The 23894-nt window shown below is 35.7% G+C and overlaps 2 protein-coding genes across 2 annotated transcripts; one reads left to right on the forward strand and one right to left on the reverse strand.

Annotated features, from left to right (window-relative positions):
• Positions 1–957: 957 nt before the first annotated feature.
• On the reverse strand, positions 958–1471 carry LOC136035858 (uncharacterized; the record flags this gene model as incomplete). Its single annotated transcript, XM_065717816.1, is given in 1 exon segment — positions 958–1471. A coding segment is annotated over 1 exon segment (514 nt), but the record flags the coding sequence as incomplete, so codon positions are not given.
• A 1270-nt stretch (positions 1472–2741) lies between these two features.
• Positions 2742–23536, forward strand: LOC136035859 (uncharacterized). Its single transcript, XM_065717817.1, has 5 exons — positions 2742–2751; positions 3786–3956; positions 10337–10495; positions 12500–13931; positions 21831–23536. Exons 1-4 carry the CDS (start codon positions 2742–2744, stop codon positions 12811–12813), a joined length of 654 nt encoding a protein of 217 aa, XP_065573889.1. The 3' UTR covers positions 12814–13931; positions 21831–23536.
• Positions 23537–23894: the final 358 nt, after the last annotated feature.

Consider the following 23894-nt stretch of genomic DNA (forward strand, 5'->3'; position numbering starts at 1 on the left):
ACTGAATCGCTCCTGAACAATCCGAGTGGTTAGCCCCTTGGTGTAATTTTTGCATTCTTAGATGCTCCGATTACAGCTCAATCTAACCTTTTGAGGGGAAATTTTGATTTCGGAACACAAATATGTAAAGTATTTGAAGGGACTGCAGCCAGGAGGTATATATTATAGAAAAAAGCTTCTTATTGATGAATAGAAAATTTTTTGCTCTATTTTTTGATACCCACAACAACAATGTCAAGCATAGCAATCTAGAATGCAAACCCGAAACAGGTTTTATAATTATTTTGGAATTATAAAAAAAATAATTGTCGGCTTTAAGATTTGATTATGCCAAAATATTCACCAGATTTTTTTACTTCTATTGACATAAAAACCGCCAAAATCACTAATTCAGGAACGTCAGGCAAACTCCAAATGTTTAACATGGGAGGTAGAGGAAGATTCTTTGCGAGTCCGTCCAGCCTTAAAAAAAACAATCGAATTCCCTACAATCTTTTTCATAACACTACTAGATGTTTGTTTGTTTCCTGTTAATATATTTTTGTTATTTGTAGAAAAAGAAAAGGAGTTTATGATAAGGTATATGCTGTGATTAAAGATGATACACCAAGCAATCTCCTTTTTTCAGTTACCACTAAGCACCCTTCTTGGTAGCTAACCTACAAACTGTAGTTTTTATCTTGTGACATTTATTATTGTCTTTGTCTTTCCATTTTTTATCTGTATTACTTCCTTGGCTAAAAGCACGTAATTCCATCAAGTTTTTTCAATTTGTCCCAATTCTGTCAAGTTTCCTGGCTTTCCCAAACTGGTTATCAAGAGCTGTTCGTGTGTTGCTAGCTTTATACGTTACAGTTAATAACTTTCAGGTAGGAGGGGTGCAAAAAATTGATTTTTCTATATTTTTTTAAGTAGATTTTAGACAACTTCCCCCACCCTGCACATGTTCAGTGAATATGGCCTTTGAGATTGCCAAATGGATGGACGAGTACTCGAGCAGCGACTTCAGCAGTAGTAGGTCACTGTACGGAGCACCTGAGGCTAAAGGTGCAGAGATCCAGGCTTTCAGGTACACACGTACTGCAAACACACACACGTCATGCAAACCTCTTTCTTCTGTGAGAGTCAGTCTAAACTGAGCCTTGAACATCCAGATCTTTAAACTGTATATCACTTTGCTCATCCATCTGGCATGGTGCATTGCTCCGGGTGACATGAATCGTACTCCTCTCGCAGGAGTAGCACCAAGAAAGATGAGCACAAGTTCCAGGAATTCCTTGTAATCATCCCTCGGCTGGCTCTGTTCAAGGTGCTTGTTAGCAAAATCGATGGTACTTTGTTTGATGTCATCCACTAGATGCGCCACATCATCAGCTGCAATTCCTGTTTCATATTTATCTGTATCTATGAATCTCCAATAGTCTTGGAAGCGTTTGAAGAGTGGAGCCTCAGGAGAAGATGTCAATCCCATGCACACTCAAAACGCAGCACCAATGACGAGCTCCATAATATGATGTCTACAAGCCAGTGACAAGAGTTCCTTACCTAGCTTCTGCTCCAACAGAACACAAGCACCAGAGATCCTGCCAGTGTTTGAGCTTGTAGTATCGAAACACATGGCTCGGATGTTGCCGGGTATGCCCCAGTCTTCAATAGCTCCGAAGACAGCAGAAGCCTGAGCCTCGCCTGTTCCGGATGGAAGCTTGGCTACTGTGAGTAGCTGTAAAACTTCTTTTCCGGAAACCAAAACAGGCAGACGATCAACCTTCTCTTTTCCAATGAGGTTGGGGATCAGTTTGCCGTCCCAGTGGACAATGAGGGGAACATCACTCTGAAACTTGGCTCTGATGCTTGCAGAACTGTGAATTCGATGTTTTGCTCTGAGTCGGCGAACTGAATCTCTATTTAGAGCTAGTTGGTCAATAGTCATTCCTAAGCTTTTGGCAGTTTCTGCTATGACAAAAACAGCCTTGCGGTCTGATACTTTAGTACGATCAAGAGCTGCTGCTAGTTCAGGTGTAACTACAGCTTTTCGGCCCCTCTTTCTTTTTTGAGTTCTGCTTCCTCCAACAGCCCCCTCACTGTCAACGTCTTCTGCTGCGCTGATCTCTGAACAAGATGTGGTAAGTTCGGCTGTGGAAGCCTCTATCTGTTGTATGTTCTCTGTTTGCTGTCGTCTTTTAAGTGTTTGCTGCTCTCTCTCAGACACCCTTTTCTCCTTACAAGCTAGTGTTTCATCTACGCCAACCATTGACCCCCGTCTCCCTTTTTCTCGCTGGGCTAACAAGAAATCTTTGTCTTCTTGTATTGACATCATGTTCAGGGCATCGGCGTGAGCGATGTCAAAAAGATCCTCGAGCCTAGATACGAAGGCCGCCTCTCTCGCCTGTTGAGTTGATGACTTTCGTGCTTTGTTCTTCTTGAGAAGACGCCATTCTTCAAATGCCTGCTCAAGCTTGGTTTGACAGTTTTGATGATCTCTCATTGGAATTCGAGCTTTCCGCCAAAACTTTGCTAGTTTGGTTACAGCAGCAGCCGACGAGTGCCTAATGGTCTCATTCAGTTCAAGGTGGAGATGAAGGAAGAACCCAAGAGCCATTCGCAATGAAGGCAGCTTGCTACCTCTTAATTCAGACACAGAGCTACCAATGAGATATAACTCCGTTCGAGATCTAGTTGCATTTGCTAACATTTTCAGTCTCAATTGGGTCTGAAATAAACAGAAAACAGAATTTATAATCATGAACTTAGGTAGGGTGAATTTTTTTTAGAAAAAAGAGCAAAAATTGTTCAACTCATTGCTTCTCCAACAAAAGAATAGGCTCAGTTACATTCAAATTCGTCAATCAACGCTCAGTAGTCATTAACGTTATAGAAATCTACTGTCTTGAGACAAGTTAATACACAATTAGCTTATTATTGTAAAAAAAACAACACTGATAACAAAACAGAACTGATACAATATCGCCTCGAGCAAAAAACTACACCAGACTGAGTCTTGGTGTCCGAGACTCTAGTAAGCGCAACCGGTCAAAAGCAAACAAGTCTGAACACGTTCATCTCTGAAGGATGGAAATTTTGCATTGCCAGCTAAATTATGTCTGGTTCTGCTGCAAGTTGTCAATGAACACCGCAGAGCTTATCCCGATAGCAGGAAACAGACTCAATCCGGTCAACCATAAATAGGAACTAAACAATTTTGTTTATGTGTTTTTAAGCAAAATACAAGTTGCTCGAAATCCTTCTTTTTTACTTTTTCCTTCTTTTTTACTTTTTTTCTTAATCTTTGAGGTACTTGAGCTACCCCTAAACATTATTATAAATGGCTCAAACTTTTTCTACAATGTTTTCAGGTGATATGGAACAACTTAGGGGGGTAAGAAAATAATATTTCCAAAATTTTTAAAATAAGCTCCACCCTAATATTCACTTATGTTCCAAATTTTGTTTTCATAAATATGTGGTATTTGTTCAGTATAGCTAAGTGTGATTATCTAATAGATAGTCTACCAAAGATATTACTGGTTTTATTTTCCAGGCAACACTGTCTTTATGTTTATTGTAAAATAATGTTTTTCATCACATGGATTTCTTGATTTTTATCAATACTTTTTTAAGATTTAAGCTTAAGACCTATTGAATCTAATGATAGCTTAAAGAATCTAATACAGGTCATTATTCATTCTTGTGGCCTGTGAGTTGAAAAGGGGGTAGCAGCTGGGCTTGTTGTGTAAGTTTTACTGTTGAATGTGTTTTATGTCCCTTTTAATAATATTTTCTTTCAGAAGTTGAAGAAGTTTTACTAAGTGGCAATGAGGAACTTTTTGACTTTCCAGACCACCTTTTGTCTCCTAAAATAGAAGATAATCCTGTGGGTACTTCTTGCTGTCCTTCAGGACCATGTAAACTTGAACCTGACACCCAGGAATTGGGCTCTATATGTTTTGACAATGAAGGTACGTCTCAAGCATTTGGACTTTGTATACTCAAATATATTGGATGAAATTTATATGGAAAAGCTAGAACAAATAAAATTTTGCAAGAACTTCATCATCTTAAGATTCGAAATTGCTTAATTCAAAACGAGATGAAAAAAAAAAACAAAAAAAACTTGAAACTATGCAATGGATTATGGACAAAAATTCCTGTGAATACTGGAATTTGCAAATTTCTGTATAAAAAATTTTCAAATTTTGTTCAAAGAATTTGTTTTATTTTTTAAATAAAATATCAACATTAGCGTCGTCTTGTACTGTAGTAGCAAATAGTAATTGTTACACATGGTGGTGTTTCTTTTTTCACTCTGCCTACTTATTTCTATTGTAAATATAGCAGAAAATATATTATTATTATTATACAAAACTTTCGAATAGCATTACTAAACGTTTGTAGTAAGATCCGGTTTGTCTTCTGAGTTCTGGAAAACTCATCAAAGCAATTCAAGTGTTAAACACAAAACAATTCCGTCAGCGTCAAGTATTCTAAAATAGACCTCTGTTTTTAAAAAGAAGACAAAATTGTTACACAAATCAGAACTGTATTTATAGTGTTTGCAATTCATAAGGGATTATCCTATCATAGGTAGAAACTTCTATAAACAACTCTAGCAAAAGCCAGTTTAATCATAAGTCAATTAAACATAAGTTTAAATAGTGAGATGGTCATTACAAATATTCAGTTACACAAGAATGTCCTGTATTTATAGGAGTAAGTCAGAGAGGAAGAGAGTTTTTGTGTGGAAAAAGTGAAAACTCTTTTTCTGTTTTGTCCAAAACAGTATTATTAGTGACAGAAAATGGTAAAAAAAAAACTACTTAAAGCAATGACATGCACACGAGCTTTGAGATTTTTTAGGGCACTTGGTATTAACCAAGTGACATATAGCAATTGCAAATTCTGTCGGTCTGTTGATCCTGATTTTGATACTTTAGGTACTTCCAGGTAAGCTAGGACGATGAGATTCGGCAGTTGTATCAGGGACCGAACCAGATTAAATTCGAAATAGTCGTCTTCCCTATTTGACTATTTGGCGGGGATTGGGGGCCCGTTCGGTTGATCAGATCTTAATAAAATTTGATGTTTGGAAGGATATCGTGTCTCAGAGCTGTTATATTAAATCCCGACCGGATCTGGTGACATTGGGGGGGGGGGGGGGGCGAGTTGGGAGGGGGAAACCTAAAACTTGGAAAACACTTAGAGTGGAGGGATCGGGATGAAACTTGGTGGGAAAAATAAGCACAAGTCCTAGATATATGATTGCCATAACCGGAACGAATCCGCTCTCTTTGGGGTAGTTGGGGGGGGGGGTTAATTCTGAAAAATTAGAAAAAATGAGGTATTTTTAACTTACGAACGGGTGATTGGATCTCAATGAAATTTAATATTTAGAAGGATATCGTGTCTCAGAGCTCTTATTTTAAATCCCGACCGGATCTGGTGACATTGGGGGGGGGGAGTTGGGAGGGGGAAACCTAAAACTTGGAAAACACTTAGAGTGGAGGGATCGGGATGAAACTTGGTGGGAAAAATAAGCACAAGTCCTAGATACATGATTGACATAACCGGAACGGATCCGTTCTCTTTGGGGTAGTTGGTGGGGGGGGGGGCTTAATTCTGAAAATTAGAAAAAACGAGGTATTTAACTTACGAACGGGTGATCGGATCTCAATGAAATTCGATATTTAGAAGGATATCGTGTCTCAAAGCTCTTATTTTAAATCCCGACTGGATCTGGTGACATTGGGGGGAGTTTGGGGTGGGGGAACCTAAAATCATGGAAAACGCTTAGATTGGAGGGATCGGGATGAAAATTGGTGGGAAAAATAAGCAGAAGTCTTAGATACGTGATTTACATAATTGGAACGGATCAGCTCTATTGGGGGGGGGGGGGGGGTAATTCTGAAAAATTAGAAAAAATTACGTATTTTTAACTTACGAAGGAGTGATCGGATCTTCATGAAACTTCATATTTAGAAGGACCTCGTAACTCAGATCTCTTATTTTAAATCTCAAGCGGATCCTGCGCAATTGGGGAGGGGCAGTTGGGGGGACCGAAAATCTTAGAAAATACTTAAAGCGGTAAGATTAGGATGAAACTGGACGGGAAGAATAAAAACCTGTCTAAGATACGTGACTGATATAACCGGACTGGATCTACTCTCTTTGGTGGAGTTGGAGGGGGGGATAATTTTGAAAATTGAGGTATTTGTAACTTACGAAAGGGTGACCAGAGCTTAATGAAATTTGATATTTAGAAGGATCTTGTGCTTTAAAGCTCTAATTTTAAATTCCGACCAGAATCTGTGACATTGGGGGAGTTGGAGGGGGAAACCGGAATTCTTGGAAAATGGGAAAATTTGGGCATTTTTATCTTACGAATAGGTGATTGGATCTTAATGAAATTTGATATTTAGAAGGAATTCATGTCTCAGAGCTCTAACGACCAGATCTTTTGACATTGGGGGGAGTTGGAGCGGGAAATCTTGGAAAACACTTGGAGTGGAGGAATCGGGATGAAGCTTGGTGGAAAGAATAAGCAAACGTCCTTGATACGTGATTGACGAAACCATACTGGATTCGCTCTCTTTGGGGGAGTTGGGGGGAGGGGTTCAGTGATTTGGCGAGTTTGGTGCTTCTGGACGTAGTAGGACGATGAAAATTGGTAGGCGTGTCAGGGAGCTGCATAAATTGACTTGATAAAGTCGTTTTCCCAGATTCGACCATCTGGGGGGCTAAAGGGAGAGGAAAAATTAGAAAAAAATGAGGCATTGATAACTTACGAGTGGGTGATCGGATCTTATTGAATTTTGATTTTTAGAAGCACATCGTGACTCAGAGCTCTTATTTTAAATAACACAAGTGCCATATGAGCTCTTGTCTTATCAATGTATTGGGGTAGAATTTTTTTTTGAAGATATTTCATAATATAAAATTATGGAACATGACATTTTCCTACAGACTGGTAAGCCACTCTCCTTTAATGCAGCAATGGCAGGGGCATAATCAGGTGGTGTAGACAAATTAGGGTAGCACTCTCCACGTGTTGGTACCAAGAGAAGAAAGTGGAAGGTTATGTTACTTCTGAAGTATACTTACCATGTAGTTTTTCCTCTGAGCTTGATCTAATCGTCTCCAAATGCAGACAGTATAACTCTATTTTTCTGAGATCTTACATAGCAAAATTCTTGAGTGTGTTCTGAATAATTAACAAGGACCAAATTTTGTTCAAAATAAATATTTGCTGATTTCAACCTTCATAGCCTAATCTTGTAGGAAAAGGAAGAGAAAAAGAAACAACGTATTTCTGAGAATATTCATTCATGAAGTAGTTGAACCAGCTACAACACAAGTTTCTGGGCCCTAGTTTAAAGTTTAATTCGTATTGTATCTTAAGCATAAGTATAGATGCTTTGAAAGACCAATATTTTTCTCTCCTAGAAGTCTCCATGTCTCCTAAAAAGTTTACTTGTAAAAAGTATCGTTACTCAAATTTTCGTAATTTTTACTGGCATAATCATTTTTAGGAAATTCATGTTCACATTTAGAAAAGTATTGGGGTTCCCTTGCCTATAAAATGTCCCCTGTCATTCCTCTCCTGGAAATCTTAATCAAGAACCAGAATTTCCATTTCATCGCTTTTAACTGTTTCCCTGGTTTGACTGGTATGCACCCAACGCAGTCCAAAAAATAAACTGACCCGATTTTCAACGCAACGGCTTGAAAGGAAAAGACTATCAAAACAATTAAGTGCTGTAAAAAAAACTCCTGATTTGAACAGACAGATCACAAGACAGGATTAACACAGTGTACGTAGAGTTGAACTTCTGGCGATTAGTGTTCAGTCACATCTGGCGCGTTTGAAAAAACAGGGTTATTCTGAAACGCGTGGGAAGGATGGAAAAATGGGGAGAATAGAAAAACAAATTTCGGATTGGCTTTAAAACAGATAAAAGGTTTTAAAGTAGTTCATTCTCTGATTCAATAAGTAAAAACCCTAGCAGCAACAAAAATCAATTTTAAAAGTAAGGAGTCAAGTGAGTCAGCTGTAGACATTTTTAATAAGAGCAATCAAAGCTCAATAAAAAGGAGCAGCAAAAATCCACACTTTCGGCAGCTAGCTGAAGGTCGCTGGCTGTCAGCTTGCTGAAGGAAAAGAAGAGTATGAAAATGAAGTCTTGATTCATACTTTGACGACATGTCTCGCCCTCGACGCCTTTACAAGGAAACTGCCTCCAGTATACAAGTTAAATTTCAGACGCGCTATGAAAATGTATGACATCTACATCCATTGGCTGGTTTTCACTCAAGCAAGCTGCATGCTGCGTAGTCAGTTCAGAAGGTCGGTAAAACTCTCTACAAACATATACTATAAAATCATGGGCCTCCAGCAAGCCCGCTGATTTAGACGCATTCTATACGGTTGGTCCAACTGCTGAAGTTTTCAGAAGTTGCAACTTCTGTATTCCTAGCAGTAGTTTTCACACTATGATGTGGCAAAAACCATGAGACTTAGTCAGAAATCTCCTGAGAAAAAAGGAATAAAAACAAGTAAATTTTGTCAGAAATCTCCTGAGAAAAAAGGAATAAAAACAAGTAAATTTTTTCTGGGGATGGAGTATTTGGTAGAAGGTTGGCTTCTACCAATGGCTCATTTTGGAAAAGGGTTGTTTCCAGGCTTTGGGCAAGCCATGGATGGAATTAGTTAGAGGACCAAGTAAATTGAAGGGAAATTCAACTTTCTTAAAACTTGAAACCCCCTCCCCCTCGCCCTATTTGAGATAGGTTTTGTGATATCAGAGCTGGATATAAGCTCTGATCCTAGGCATCTTTAGTCCAGCTTTCATTCGGATCCGTCGCTCCATTCACAAGTTATACTGAATTCAACAAAAAAGCTCGACTTTTTCCAGCACTTAAAACCCACTCCCCTTCGTTCTATTTGTGCTAGGATTTTCATCTCAAAAATTGATGCCTTTCATGGTCTTAGGAATCTTTGGTTCTATTTTCATCGAGATCCATCACTCCACTCGCTAGTGAATTAAATGAAAACTCAACTTTTTTCTAGCACTTAAAGCCCCCTCCCCCTCGCCCTAATCTCCAGGGTCTCCTAATCTCGAGGATCTTCATCTCCAAACATCATGTATCTTATGGTTTTTGGCATCTTTGGCTTAATTTTCATTGAGATCAATTACTTCATTCGCAAGTTAAACTGAGTTAAACAAAAAATTCAACTTTTTTACCACTTAAAGCCCCCTCCCCTTCGCCCTAACTAAGCTATGGTCTCCGTCCCAGAAATTAATGCTTATGATACTCTTAGGCATCTTCATTAAATTTTCATCGAAATTCATCTCTCCATCTGCAAGTTACACTGAATTAAATGAAAAACTCATATTTTTTTAACACATAAAGCCCCCTCCCCATCGCCCTAATTAAGCTAAATTTCAATCCAAATAGTTCAATTTTAGTCCCAATCCGACCGGTGGCTCTCCCGCTATGGTCGATTGCATAGACGGGAGAACGGACAGACGGATCTCCTATACGGAAACCTATGCGTATAAACCTATACGGAAACCTATCTTGATGGATTTTTTCCACCATCCAAATAGGTGATGATGCCTGGATGATGATATGCTATTCTTTTCTTTTTTGGGATCCAATGAGCCAGCATGGCTACCTAAGACGTCGCAAAATCTGTCCGTCCGTCTGTGCAATCGAGTATAGTGGGAGAACCGCCGGCCGCATTTGGATCTAAATTGAACCATAGATGCCAAGGACCATGAGACACATCAAGATTTAAGATGGAGACCCTAGCTCAAATAGAACAAGAGAAAGGGGGCTTTACCTGCTAAAGACAAGTTTTTCGTTTAATTCAGAGTAACTTGCGACTGGAGTGATGGATCTGGATGGAAATTGAACCAAAGAGGCTTAAGACCATGACACGTATCAAGTTTTAGGATGAAGACCCTAGCTCAAATCTAACAAGGGCGAGTGGGTTTTAATTGCTGAAAAAATTAAACTTTTCTGTGAACAAACGGCTTTGAAGTAAATTAAGAAGCTACTAAAGCTTAAGGTATTTGTGTTAGCTACTGGAAGGTTTTTAGACTTGCAAACTCATATTCAAAGCTTTAAATCCCGCACTCTATTCAGTGCCCCAATTTAATCTACAAATATAATTTCAGTTTGTGAAAATTCTGTTTATCAAATTATCACGCTTGACATAGTTCAGTTTTTATATTTTGGGTTATTTTTCACATTTGTTTTCCGTTTTTTTATGTCTTGGTACTGATTATTGAGAATATTTGATCATATTTCGCTATCTCTTTATTTGTTTTTGTTATAGAAGTTGCATATGCTTCACTAGACGATATCGAAACGATCGGAGGAACTTGTATTTCTTCTGTATCACGTGAGCTTCAACAGCAACCTTTCAGTTTTGCATCCAGAATATCCAATTTAACAGCTGTGTTAGACTCCCAGGATCTGGATTACAATGACGAAGGTATATTTGAAAATTAGTTTTTGTAATTAATTTTAAAATTAGTTTGAAAAGGGAAATTACCCAATTCACGCATCATCCAACCCAACTCAAGTACTTATCTTCCATTACCCCCCACATCCCGCTGAAGTACTGCTTAAGTTAAACAGCGTAATTCCCATCACTTTATAAAATAGTCAGGTATAAGGCATGGAAAGATGGTCATTCATTAAACTCATAATGGAGTCCGCTTCTAACGGCAACCTCGCCTTTTACACCAATGAGTAGTGGCCGCTGTTGGGCTTTAGAAGGGCAATCAAAAAGGGGGACAATTCGAATCTTGTGTTTATTTGTAATTACCAAACATAAAACTTAAAAATTAAAGCTGGAGATACTTCACCAATTGAAACTGAAATGATCAGAGAACATTCTATTTCTACTGTTATCATCTCAGCATCAACTGAACTACCTGTGGGCGCTGCATCCAGAATAACCAATTTAACGTCAGAATCAGACTCTCATAATCTGGACAGCAATGACGGAGGTATAATTGAAATTAGTAGTGTTGCCAACTTAATTTGAAAAAGGAAATATTTTGTCAAACATAATGATTTTGTAAATTTTACAAGCATAACATCAAGATATTTATCAAGCAATATGAGCAACACAACATAATTCAAATTCGAGCATTTTATTAACCTCATAAAGTGGAGAGTATAAAGAAAAAGAAATATAAACAACAAACAAATATGAATACAGGCCAATATACACAAACCTATTACGTTATGAATTCTTAATTACATTTCATTGATAACATCGTAAATTTTAACATGAACAAGCAGCAAATCTGAAAAAATGGAGATATTAGAAATTATGAAAATAATACTAACTGAATAAAGCAAAAAAAATATTCTAGTTTCAATAATTTTGAAATTCCAGAGTTTGGCTATAGGGAATCGATGGCCCTGACAAATTGTATTTTTGTTGCTTCTTTTTCTTTATCACAATGGGATCGTTCATCCAATATTGTTTTATCACTGATGACGTAGAATGGAATTTTGAAAGTCAATATAAAAAATTTCCAAAAAGTTTTTTTATTCCAATATTTGAACGATTAGAAGAACCAAAATATGGTAGCCATGCTAATTATGAAAGAGCTTGATAAAGAGCTACAGAATTAAAAACATGAGTTAATGACTTTCTAGCCCAAAAGTCCTGCTGAGAAATTACCCTACTGAAACTGGCAGAGATGCAAGAAATAACGAATTTTATTATATTTACTTGACAAAGGGATAGTGACCATAAGGAATGTCTGAATAAAGAAATGAGCATTACAAAAAATGTTTTAAAGTGTCACATTATATGTGACACTTAAAAAAAACATTTTAAGCAGGATTTCCCACACTTTTCTTAAACCTACCATTTGAAATATAATCAATCAGTCGAGTGCCCAAAACTATCCATAGGCAATTTCTCTGGAAAACATATAGCAAATCTTCCTCCGTTCTTCGGAGCGCCCATACTTCTGAACCATATTTGACCACTGTCATCGTTATAACTTCCAATATTCTAATTTTGGTTCGAAGACATTTCTGTCAATTGTTCAAAATTTTCTTCAACTGTGAAAAAACACCCTGAGCCTTAGTTATTCTACTGGAAAGTTCTTGTTCAATTAGTTTTCAAAGTAAAATTGTAACACAAGTCTAATATAAGTTCAATTAGGGGAGAGGGGCAAAAAAGGAAATCATTCGTTAAAACCTATCATTTTTTTTTAAATCCCGTATGACTTTCAAGTTTTAAAGCTGATAAGATTTTTCATATTATTGTTTTAATTCTTCTATGAAGTGAAACTAGCTTCAAGTTTCGTTCTTTCATTTTTGTTTCATTCGAAAGTGACAGGCAGTGTAGATCCCAAACAGGTAACAGTTATAGAATGTTCACCTTTCATTTGTTATTGCTATGATGTCTAATTATAGAGTCGTTTTCACCTTATTTAATTTTAATAAAAATCTTTTTTTCTTACTTTAGAAATAGTTCATTCTACTGTGTGCAGTTCTGATGGCATGGATCGACCAAAACTCTTTGGCCCAAAACCAATTGTGAAGGGGAAGAAGTTGACAGAGAAGGCTATTGAAGAAATAAATGCTGGTATTTGGCTGGCACACAGGCGATTTCTCTTGAAAACATATAGCAAATATTCCTCTGTTTTTTGGCTCACCCATACTTCAGATCCAGATCCATATTTGACCACTGTCATTATAGCTTCCAATATTCTAATCCTGGTTCAAAGACATTTCTTCCTATTGTTCCAAAGTTTTTTCAGCTGTGAAAAAACACCCTGAGCGTTAGTTATTATATCGAGACATCACATTTAAACGGTTTCTCACCAGTATGTATTCTTTGGTGCTGAATCAAACTGCTTGACTCAGAAAAAGTTTTTTCACATACATTACATTTAAATGGTTTCGCCTTAGTGTATACTTTTTGGTGCCCAATCAAATTGCTTGAATCAAAAAACTTCTCACAGACCTCACATTTAAACGGTTTCTCACCAGTATGTATTCTTTGGTGCTGAATCAAACTGCTTGACCGAGAAAATGTTTTCTCACATATATCACACTTAAAGGGTTTCTCCCCATTGTGTATTCTTTGGTGCTGAATCAAATGCTTGATTGAGAAAAGCTCTTGTCACATACATCACAGATATATTGCTTTATCTTTATATGTGTCTTTATCCGTCTTTTTAATGTTTTCTGTTTTTTACAATGCAAGGAACTATTCAAATATATCTTGTGATTGTCCAGGTTTTTTGCTTCGGAATCTATTTCGAATGAATTGAAACAAACATTTGTAGAATGATTCTATGTCACAACTAGTGATGTACTTCCCTGTAGTTCTAACTCAGAAGCGCTTTGTGAAAAATGACCATGTGTAACTAAATGTTGACTCACATCGCCAATACATTCACACAAATAAATAGGACATCTTCTTGTCTCTCCCATTTGGTGTTCCATAATGTGAACAACAAGATTTCTGTAATCCCTAAATATTGCAGGGTAAATGTCACATTCCATTGGTGAAAGTTCTTCACAGCCGGTGTCTATGTGAAGATCTAACATAAAAAATGATTTTTCTACTTTTGTACAGGAGGTGCAACGCCAAGTACCAGCAGTTAATTCTTCGATAGCCTTCTCTGTCAGGTTCTTCACCTTCACTGCTGGTTCGAAGACATTCCTTCCTATTGTTCCAAACTTTTTCAGACAAGACGCAATTCCAAATACCAGCAGTTAATTCTTCAATAGCCTTCTCTGTCAGCTTTTTCACTTTAAACACTGGTTCGAAGATATTTCGTCCTATTGTTTCAAACTTTTTTCAACTGTGTAAAAGCACCCTGAGACTTAGTTATTCAACTTTTAACATCTTCAAGGAATCCACGGTCTTCACTAATAATAGTTCCAAGGTAAGTGAAGCTGACCGCTTGATCGATTTTTTCGTTAAACAAAGTTCTCTTTTTTTTTCACTTATTCTTAGCGTTAATGACTTAGTCTTCTTAACATTAATTTTCAAACCTATTCTAGCTCCCGAACTCAGAAAACCTCTAAAAGTTTAATTTTTTTTTATTACACTTTTATCTAGGATATTTAAATCAACAGCATAGTCTATGTCCTTGAAAGTTATACTTCCCCATTTTATTCCGTGTTCGTCCATTGCCTTTCATGTGCTTTTTAAGACAAATTCCATGAAAATAATTCATATAAACGGGGATAGAACACAACCCTGCTTAACGCGAGATTTAATGCGAAACTAGCATCTATATAGCTTTAATACGAAAGAATAACTTTCCAGGACATAGAATACGCTGATGATTAATGTGGAAATACGAAAAGCCTTATTTCCTACTTTAACCAAATTAATATTATTCTCTTACATAGCAAAAAATTTTATTTTCATCAAGACAGTATTTGTCTGATATACCATGTAAGGATAAGTCTGGTTTGTAATAGCGTAATCAATAATGTTAGTTGTGAATACAACTCACCAAAACAGACGAAGTCAATAGCAAGTTTCCATTAGTCAGAATCACGTGCGAATGCTTTGTCGTTTACTAGGATATAATTCCTCGAATGGTGCCACTTCTCAAGTGAGAATAGTATTGACCCCAATATCCCAAATCTTGCGGGTAACCCGACAGGGTTAATGCAGCCCTCTGCTGAGGCCTTTGTCCATAGATCTGGATGTTACACCCTGCCGCAGTTGTCCTGTACAGAATCTTCCCACGATAGTGTTCTTTGTCAAAATGCAATTTAACCCATTGCTGGGAGAAGAAATGTAACTCACTGGACGTGTCCTACTCCGGCGGGCCCTGCTGAGTAATACATCAGGGGGCCCTTCTTCCTTCTCTACCTGTATTTACGGTCCCCGGGAGAGGATGTCCCAGTTTCATTTACGGACCCCTAGGATGCGTTTGCTCCTAAGAAAAGGATTGAAATCAATTTGAAAAATTGAGAATTCAAAAGAAACTGATAAGTGGTTTATCTTTTATCTCTTGGCTTAGTGCCAAGAGGCTGTAAATATTTGTAAAATTTTGATATTTTGGTTTATTTATTATTTAAGGTGGACGTCAATTCTCATGTATTGGGAAAGAGACATTAACTATAGAACAATTTTGATAAAGAATCGTGACACCTTACTAACAATGACAGTTAAGGAGCAAAGAATAGGTTAAACAATAAATAACAAAAAAAAGTGTGCAAGATTTCAGAGTTCAAAGATTTATTCATCAATAAATACGAAATGGAAATACAATACTCTTATTCCCCCTCGGTAGTCTGCGATACAAGGGGGAGGGCCAGGGATCAGTTTTGATTATTAAAATTTTACTCGTCGAATTTAATTAAGTAATTTTGCTTATTTATTTTCACAGTTCAAGGTGATACTGATGAAAATGTGGTACTCACTGAAAAACTTCATAATTTTGAACCAATCTGAATAAAAATATTAAAAAATGAGGTTTCAGTTACGAATATACCCAAAATAGGACTAAGGTTTTTTTTAAACCGTCCATGGTACTTTAAACCAATCAAAGAGTTACGCCTGCCAAAATTATGTTGACCAATGTAAAATCCAGATTACAGTTTTCGCTTCTTCTGGTCTTGATAGATGCACCCCAAAACAGGCTTAATTATCTATTAATGTGGGTTTAAGTAAACTTCACCTTGATACATTTAAATTTGAAGTTATAGTTGTGTTAATCAAACTTTAATAATTGAGAAAAAAGCACTCTCCTAGAAGCCCCCATCCAAACTTTTACGTTTGTTAATTGAATTTCATTATTCCAGAGATGAGTAAACGGTTTTCAAAGTAAGTGAAATTTTGAAGAGTGGGAAGTGGCGTAAGTTAAAGACAGCTTTTATTTAACCAAAATAGAAACAAGGAGGATATTTCAAAAGGTCTGTGACAAAATTGAGCTACCAATTTTAAAAACTAAGTTTAAGGGTCAGGATTGTATTCACCAAGTAAAACCATGTTAGGTTCCTGGTGTAATTGTGATTTTAAATAAGTTGTGTCAAAAATTTACAATCCAGAAAGATATTTTTAGCAAACTGATCAAAGGACTTACAAATAGCTAAAGAAAATATGCGTATTTCCTAAAGCCATTGTCTTTTTTTATGGTCTTCTAGACCTCTATCATCATGGTGATAGCAATGCTAAAAAAAATTGTCCCCTTAAAGGAATTTCTAAATAAGTGAAAATCATTAACCCGAAAAAAATAAAACTAAAACATTTCGGTCTACTAAAAAGGTTTGTAGGCTAAGAACGAAAGCTCAACATCAATTTAGTCTTTGAGTTTATTGGTACAATGGCCATTCTAATTTATGGAACGTTGTTGTTCAATTAGTTTACGAAGTAAAATTATAAACAAGTTTAACATAAGTTCAACTAGGGGAGAGGGGTGGAAAAGGAAATCATTCTTTAAAACCTATCGTTTTTTTTAATTTAATCCTGTTCGAATTTTAAAGCTCATGTTGTTGTTGTTTGGGGTTTGACGCGTTCGATCAATAGGTCATATGCGTTCGTATCACTTGATTTTTCTGTGCCATCTGTAATCGCTAGCTTGCTTGGGTGTCACTTCAGTCGATATTCACTAAACCAGATCATATATCTCTTATATTGCTATTAGTAGGTGGTTATTAATCTGCGCAATTGCCTGCGTTGAAAAACAGAAATGAGAGTAATGCAGCTGTGCTTTGTCAGACGGTAATTAAAACACAAATAAAATAAAATAATGCAGTTACGTCATTGTTGTCACATACTTCCAAAAATAAAAATCTAAGCTCGGGGGGGGTTTTGTTGACACCATAGCCCTATTATCTGATGTTTGATTCAGATTCAGATTCATTTATTCAAAAATTCATATTCATCAAAATCTTCAACTTGCCCAAATGGAGAGATAAGCTCGACTACTGGGCAAGACATATAAACAAAATTTAACAATCCTCATTGATACAGAACAAACAAAAAATGAACCACTATTTCATCAATAAATAAAGAGTATCTTTAATGAGAGTATTTAAGGTGGAGTAAGTGGAGTGAGGCCAAAATAAAATTAAGAATTAAAAATTTTTACCAACCGTTCTTGCAAGCAGATTCCATTATATGACTTTTTAATCGTCTCTTGAAAGATCCTTTTGGTAACTCAACAAATTTATTTAATGAATATTTGTTGGCTATTGATGGGATCATATACCGGAGGTTGAAACGGGATCTTTCATTTTTCACCAGAGGAAGTTTGTATGGGTGAACACATCTAGTTGTCAGTGAATTTTGATGTTTGGACAGTAAATTCTGGTCAAAAAAGAAATTATGTACATGTTGAATCTTAAAAAACCAACTAGATAATAGGAGATGAGATTTCTGTGTGAGAGTCATTATGTCTAGAAACAGGTAAGAGGTACGTGTTTCAGAGTGGATATCTGTACTCCTCGGGTGTTGTAAAAACTTATCTAGAATTCGAATAGCTTTGTTTTGCAGGGTTTGTAGTGGTTTAATATGTGATTTAAAAGTCAGCAAAAATATAGCTGAGCAATATTGGATTTGTGCATCAATTAGGCAAAAATATAGGATTCTTAGAACCTTATATGAGAATAAAAATTTTAGTCGGTGGAGCAAACCTATATATCTTGATAATTTTAATCTCAACAACGAAATATGTGTTTTAAAATTCATGGTAGGGTCAAAAACGATACCTAAATATTTTGCTGTGTATACTCTTTTGATTTCATGAATAGTATCAATGGTAATTTCATTCAGAGAAATATTTTTCAACTTTTGATTTGATCTTCCATAAATAATAAATTCTGTTTTAACAAAATTAGGGACAAGTTTGTTAATTTGGAACCAATTTGTGACGGATTTTGCAACTTCAATCAGTTTTTCTTTCAGTGCATCTAATGTTGGTGCTTTTAAACTTGCTGCAGTATCATCCGCAAACATAATTGTTAATGCATTTTCAGTAGTAGAATTTGGGAGATCATTTATATATATTAAAAATAATAGAGGTCCTAAAATTGAACCTTGCGGTACACCGATATTATTATTCGATGTCTCAGACGAATATTCACCATCAATATCTACCACAAACCTTCGATTGTGCAAATATGATTTGATTAATTTTAAAGGTACTCCTCTTATTCCCGTATTTTCAAGTTTTTTAAATAGAATTTCGTGATTTAAAGTGTCGAAAGCTTTCTTAATATCAAAAAACAATGTAGCTGCTAAACAATCATCATCTAAAGCATCATTAATGAAATATGTGTTGCGGCGACAGCATCTTCTGTCGACCTTTCTTTTAAAAAACCAAACTGGAACTTCGAAAAAAATTTATCTTTTCCAGAAATGATGTAAGTCTATATTTCATTATTTTTTCAAAAACTTTAGCCAGTGGGGAAAGGAGTGCAATAGGACGGTAATTATTGGGATCTTGAGCCTCCCCTTTTTTAAATATAGGGATTATTTTAGCCTTTTTCAGAAGATGAGGGAAAATACCATTTTTTTGCTCTTATTTATAACATCTGCAAGAGGTTCATCTATTACTCCTGATATTTTCTTTAAGAGATTTGTCGATATATCATCTACTGAAGCCGAATTTCCTCTCTTTAAATCACTAATAGCTTTTTGGTATTCATCAAATGATACTGGTAGCATATACAGTGATTTATCTTCGTTTTGGGGCATAAATCGTGTATAATCTGATGGCTTATCCAAAAGATCTCTATCCAATTCTTCACCAATTTTACTGAAATGCTTAGCAAATAATTCTGCGATATCCTTTTTTTCAGTTGATTCATTAGCGTCATTTCCATTATTAAGAAAAGTCGGTATTGATCTTCGTTTATTTTTATTTAATTTATCACGCAATATTTCCCACATTTTCTGTTGGGACGCAGCTGAAGATATTTCCTTCTCATAATAATTTCTTTCACTTTCTCTCAAAGTTCTAGTCAGAGTGTTTTTGTACAATTTGAATTTCTGGATGTTTTCATCAGACGGATAGTTGCATTTAATTTTGTATAGTCTATTTTTTTCATTAATACATTTTAACAGTCTCGGAGATATCCATGGTTTTTGTGGCATTGACTTGGGTGTTTTCCTTTTAACTTTCGGACATATATCATTATAAACATCATTAAATGATTTATAAAACATTTCCAATGCCTTGTTTGCATCCTCAGTACTGACTACTTCCTTCCAATCTATATCTCCTAGCTTAATAATTAAACGCGCAATTGATTCATCATTTATTATACGACCTGTTTTTTCAATCCGTTTATTTTTTTTAGATCTGGCCAAATTAAATTCAGAAATTATCACACCGTGATCTGAAATATCGTTTAATATTACAAAAGTTGAAAAACAAATACTATTAGAAAAAATATTATCAATTAATGTTGCTCCAATATCATCTATTCGAGTTGGAATCAGACATGATGGGAGCAGTCCTTGACAAAGCATTAGTTCTAAAAATTCTCTTATCTTCGAATCATTTTGCTTTGCTTGAATTTTCATTAGGTCTAGGTTGAAATCACCAAAAATAAATATTTGCTTATTCATCTGTGATATTTTATTTAATAAAATTTCAAGTTGCATCAAAAATTGATCTATACTTCCGGAAGGTGGGCGATATAAAGATATCATGATTGTTGATTTTTTATTAACTTCACATTCCAGAATACACGTTTCAAAAATCATTTCTACATTCCAAATCATTAGGTCTCGTCTTATTTTCGATTTTAACTCTTTTCTTATGATAAATCCTAATCCACCATGCTGATGGTGTTTTCTACTCTCGTGAACAAAATCATAATCAAAAAACTTTACATCATTAATATTTCTATCATTTAAGAAAGTTTCGTTTACCGCTAAAGCTTCAATTTTATTTTTATTAATTATGTCATTTATGAACTCAATGCTATTAAGTAAACCTCTGCAGTTAAAGCTAGAAAAACGTACATTACTGCATGTTACTGCAGCTATTTTTAAGTAATGACTATCTCAAAATTTTTATCAGACGTGTTTATGAAAAAAGCTTGGGGGGGGGGGGCTAAGTGCACTCGGATCTCTTCTGAAAATTGAAAACGGATATAGAACTTTCAATTTCCGACCAAAATATTCCTCTGATGTTTTCACGAGCATCTCTTCAATCAGATCCATACTTATCCCCAGGGCATACTAAAGGTAAACGACGAAAGAAGCCATGGAGGATATTTCAAAAGGTTTGTGCTTAGTCTTCTAGTCCAAGGAGGAGACGCGTGATTTCCCAGAGCAGAACACATTTTGCATGCCTTAAATGTCTTTTCATAGCAATTTCTTTGTATTTCCCTCTCTTTTTCATATTTTCTACTGTTGAAAATGATGTGATGTATGTCTTCATACACTCCTTATGTGTCGAAGTTGGGGGATGGGGCTATTTTCAAATGGAATATTGTTGATTTTGTCTTTTCATGGTTACATGTAAGACGGAAGGGGGAAGTTAAAATGATGCGAGATGTGGGATATATTTTTTATAGCTGCCTATAATCATAGAGATCTAGGAGCTGGGTATGAGAAGAATGGGTCCAATCCTCTTCTTCCTCCGAAATTTTTGAACTGATTGAAGACATGTATTCAGCACCGGTAATAGGAGTTTGAGTGAAAAGACCCAGTTGAGAGCCTTGTGTTGCAGCCTTGTCTGCTAGTTCATTTCCTGTTATACCACAGACTGCTGGAACCCATATAAATACAACTGATATACCCTTTCTTGCTAATTGTATAACCAAATTTTCAATCTCAATGGTGACATTTCTTGGTTGATGTTGCTGGTGTGAAATGTAATTCGAAGCTGACACTGAATCAGTGTAGACAATATCTTCAAGAGACGTTTCTTAGCAGATCCATATATAAATGATCCATAGCCTATCTTAGACAGCACCACTGACTCGACAATAGTTGAGGCAAAGACTGTGGTGGCTCCTCTTCTTCTATGGCATAGATCATTAATGAAGTTTTGTCCTTGTTTGAAAGTACCAATCAGCTCATCCTGATAGGATTTCCTTGTCATTTTTTTGTCAAATACAACTCCCAGAAAGCTTGCATGTTCTGCAACTACAATCTCTTGTCCATTCAGTATAATATATAAGTTGTATAATTAAGTTGCATAGTTGTATGTATAAGTTGCATAGTTGTATAATTTGCCTTAATTGATAGAATATCTACAGCTTTTTGGGAGGCTGCTTGTAAGCATAAAGGGTCTCTCCCCACAACAGCAATATCATCAGCATACAGAAAGAGCTCTGCTCCAACAACATTTTCCAGGCTTATATCATGACAATAACCTGAGAAGAGAAGTGGACTTAGAACAGCCCCTTGAGGAAGTCCAATGTCACGAGCTTTTCTCTTAAACTCTTCTGAGTAGGAAACCCACAGGGAGGCTTGAACTCCCCTACCCGTCAAGATCTGGTGGATCCGATTTATGGAAAGTTCTTGTTCAATTAGTTGTCAAAGTAAAATTACAATACACGTTTAATATAAGTTCAACTAGGGGAAAAGGGTAAAAAAGGAATCATTTTTAAAAAATCCCGTATGACTCAAGTTTTAAAGCTGATAAGATTTTTTATATTATTATTTTAATTCTTCTATGAAGTGAAACTACTTTCAAGTTTCGTTCTTTCATTTTTGTTTCATTTGAAAGTGATAGGCGGTGAAGCTCCCAAACAGGTAACAGTTATAAAATGTTCACCTTCGATTTGTTATTGTTATGATGTCTAATTATCGAGTCGTTTTTACCTTATTTAATTTTAATAAAATCATTTTTTTACTATAGAGAAAGTTCATTCTACTGTGTGCAGTTCTGATGGCATGGGTCGACCAAAACTCTTTGGCCCAAAACTAATCGTTAAGGTGAAGAAGCTGACAGAGAAGGCTGTTGAAGAATTAACTGCTGGTATTTGGCTTTGCTCCTTCTGTGCAAAAGCCGAAAAATCGTTTTTTATGTTAGATCTTCACATAGAAACCGTCTGTGAAGAACTTTCACCAATGGAATATGACATTGCCCTGCAATATTTAGGGATTACAAAAATTTTGTTGTTCACATTATGGAACACCAAATGGGAGAGACAAGAAGATGTCCTATTTATTTGTGTGAATGTATTAGCGATTTGAGTCAACATTTAGTTATACATAGTCATTTTTCACCAAGCGCGTCTGAGTTAGAACTATAGGGAAGTACATCACTAGTTGTGACACAGAATCATTCTACATATGTTTGTTTCAATTCATTCGAATTGGATTCCGAAGCAAAAAACGTGGACGATCACAAGATATATTTGAATAGTTCCTTGCGTAACAAAAACTGAAAACATTAAAATGGCCGATAAAAACACATTTAAAGATAAAGTAATATATTTGTGATGTATGTGACGAGAGCTTTTCTCAGTCAAGCATTTTGATTCAGCACCAAAGAATAGACAGTGGGGGAGAAACCCTTTAAGTGTGATATATGTGAGAAAACATTTTCTCGGTCAAGCAGTTTGATTCAACACCGAAGAATACATACTGGTGAGAAATCAATTAAATGTGAGGTCTGTGAGAAAAGTTTTTTTGATTCAAGCAATTTGATTGGGCACTAAAAAGTATACACTGGGGCGAAACCGTTTAAATGTAATGTATGTGAGAAAACTTTTTCTGAGTCAAGCAATTTGATTCAGCACCAAAGAGTACACACTGGTGAGAAACCGTTTAAGTGTGATAATGCAAGATATTCTTCTAAATTAAATCTTAATAATCATATAACAACGCATTCATAGAAAAAATACTAGTTCATTTTTTACAATAACAATTTCTGTAATCTTGCTGAATCCTATTGTACTCTGCTTCTTTATTTTGCTGTTCTTTTTTATTTTTATCGGTTCTCATATACTGGATTCATTTTTTCTTTGAATATATTTCGTTTTTTTCTTCAGCGGTTTTGTTTTAGTTTGTTCGTTCCTTTTGCTATGACCCCCCCCCCCCAAAAAAAAAGAATCCAGTACATGTATGTCAGTTGAGTCTGTGTAAAGTCTATTTTATTCTTTTTATTATTTCTTGCCAATTTTCTTTGCCTATCCTTTTGATTTATTGATTCGTGAAATATTTTTGTTCATTTCTTGATTGATTTTTCTTTTTCCATTTGTTTTAACTTGCCTTTTCCTTTAGATATGACTCCCCCCCCAAATAAGTACATTTGTATGCCTGGTTGTATTAACACCCCTATTAAGTCTATTTTATTCTTCTTTTAGTGTTTTCCCACCGTTTTTGAAAGTTTCTTAGCATATCCTTTGGCCTGAAACATTGTGAATAATGATTAATGCAGGTTTTGGTCTGTCCTGAGAGAATTAAATCTTCAAAATTGTGATTATCACCAAGGTTTATGCCCTGAGAGGAGGGGGGTTGTCTGCTAATTAAGTGAGTGTTCTTATTATGTGAAGTTCTTTTCAAGTGGTTATATTGTCTTTTGGACACCAATTCAGATAATAAAGAAATGAGGAAAGACCGAAAGCTTTATTTTCTAACTTTGGAAATCTTAATAATCGTCGAAAGTAAGTCGGTATGTGTATGCCTGGTTGAGTTAACACCCATTTGAAGTCTATTTTATTCTTCTTTTAATGTTTCCCACCTGTTTTGAAAGTTTTTTTTTGCGTATCCTTTGGATTGAAACATTGTGAATAATGAATAATGCAGGCTTTGGTCTGTCCTGAGAGAATTAAATCTTTAAAACTATGATTATTACCAAAGTTTATACTCATGGAGGAGGGGGGTTGTTTGCTCACTAAATGAGTGTTCCTATTTGGTGACGCTCTTTTAAGTGATTGTAAAGTCTTGAGGACACCAATAAAGAAAATATTGGTTT

Source organism: Artemia franciscana, chromosome 14 (assembly GCF_032884065.1).
Source record: "Artemia franciscana chromosome 14, ASM3288406v1, whole genome shotgun sequence".
Classification (NCBI taxonomy): Eukaryota; Metazoa; Arthropoda; class Branchiopoda; order Anostraca; family Artemiidae; genus Artemia; species Artemia franciscana.

Coding starts and splice junctions, on each gene's coding strand:
- LOC136035859 (XM_065717817.1), top strand. Junction 3,957..10,336: donor TATATGTTTTGACAATGAAG/GTACGTCTCAAG, acceptor TTTTTGTTATAG/AAGTTGCATATGCTTCACTA. Junction 10,496..12,499: donor TCTGGATTACAATGACGAAG/GTATATTTGAAA, acceptor TTCTTACTTTAG/AAATAGTTCATTCTACTGTG.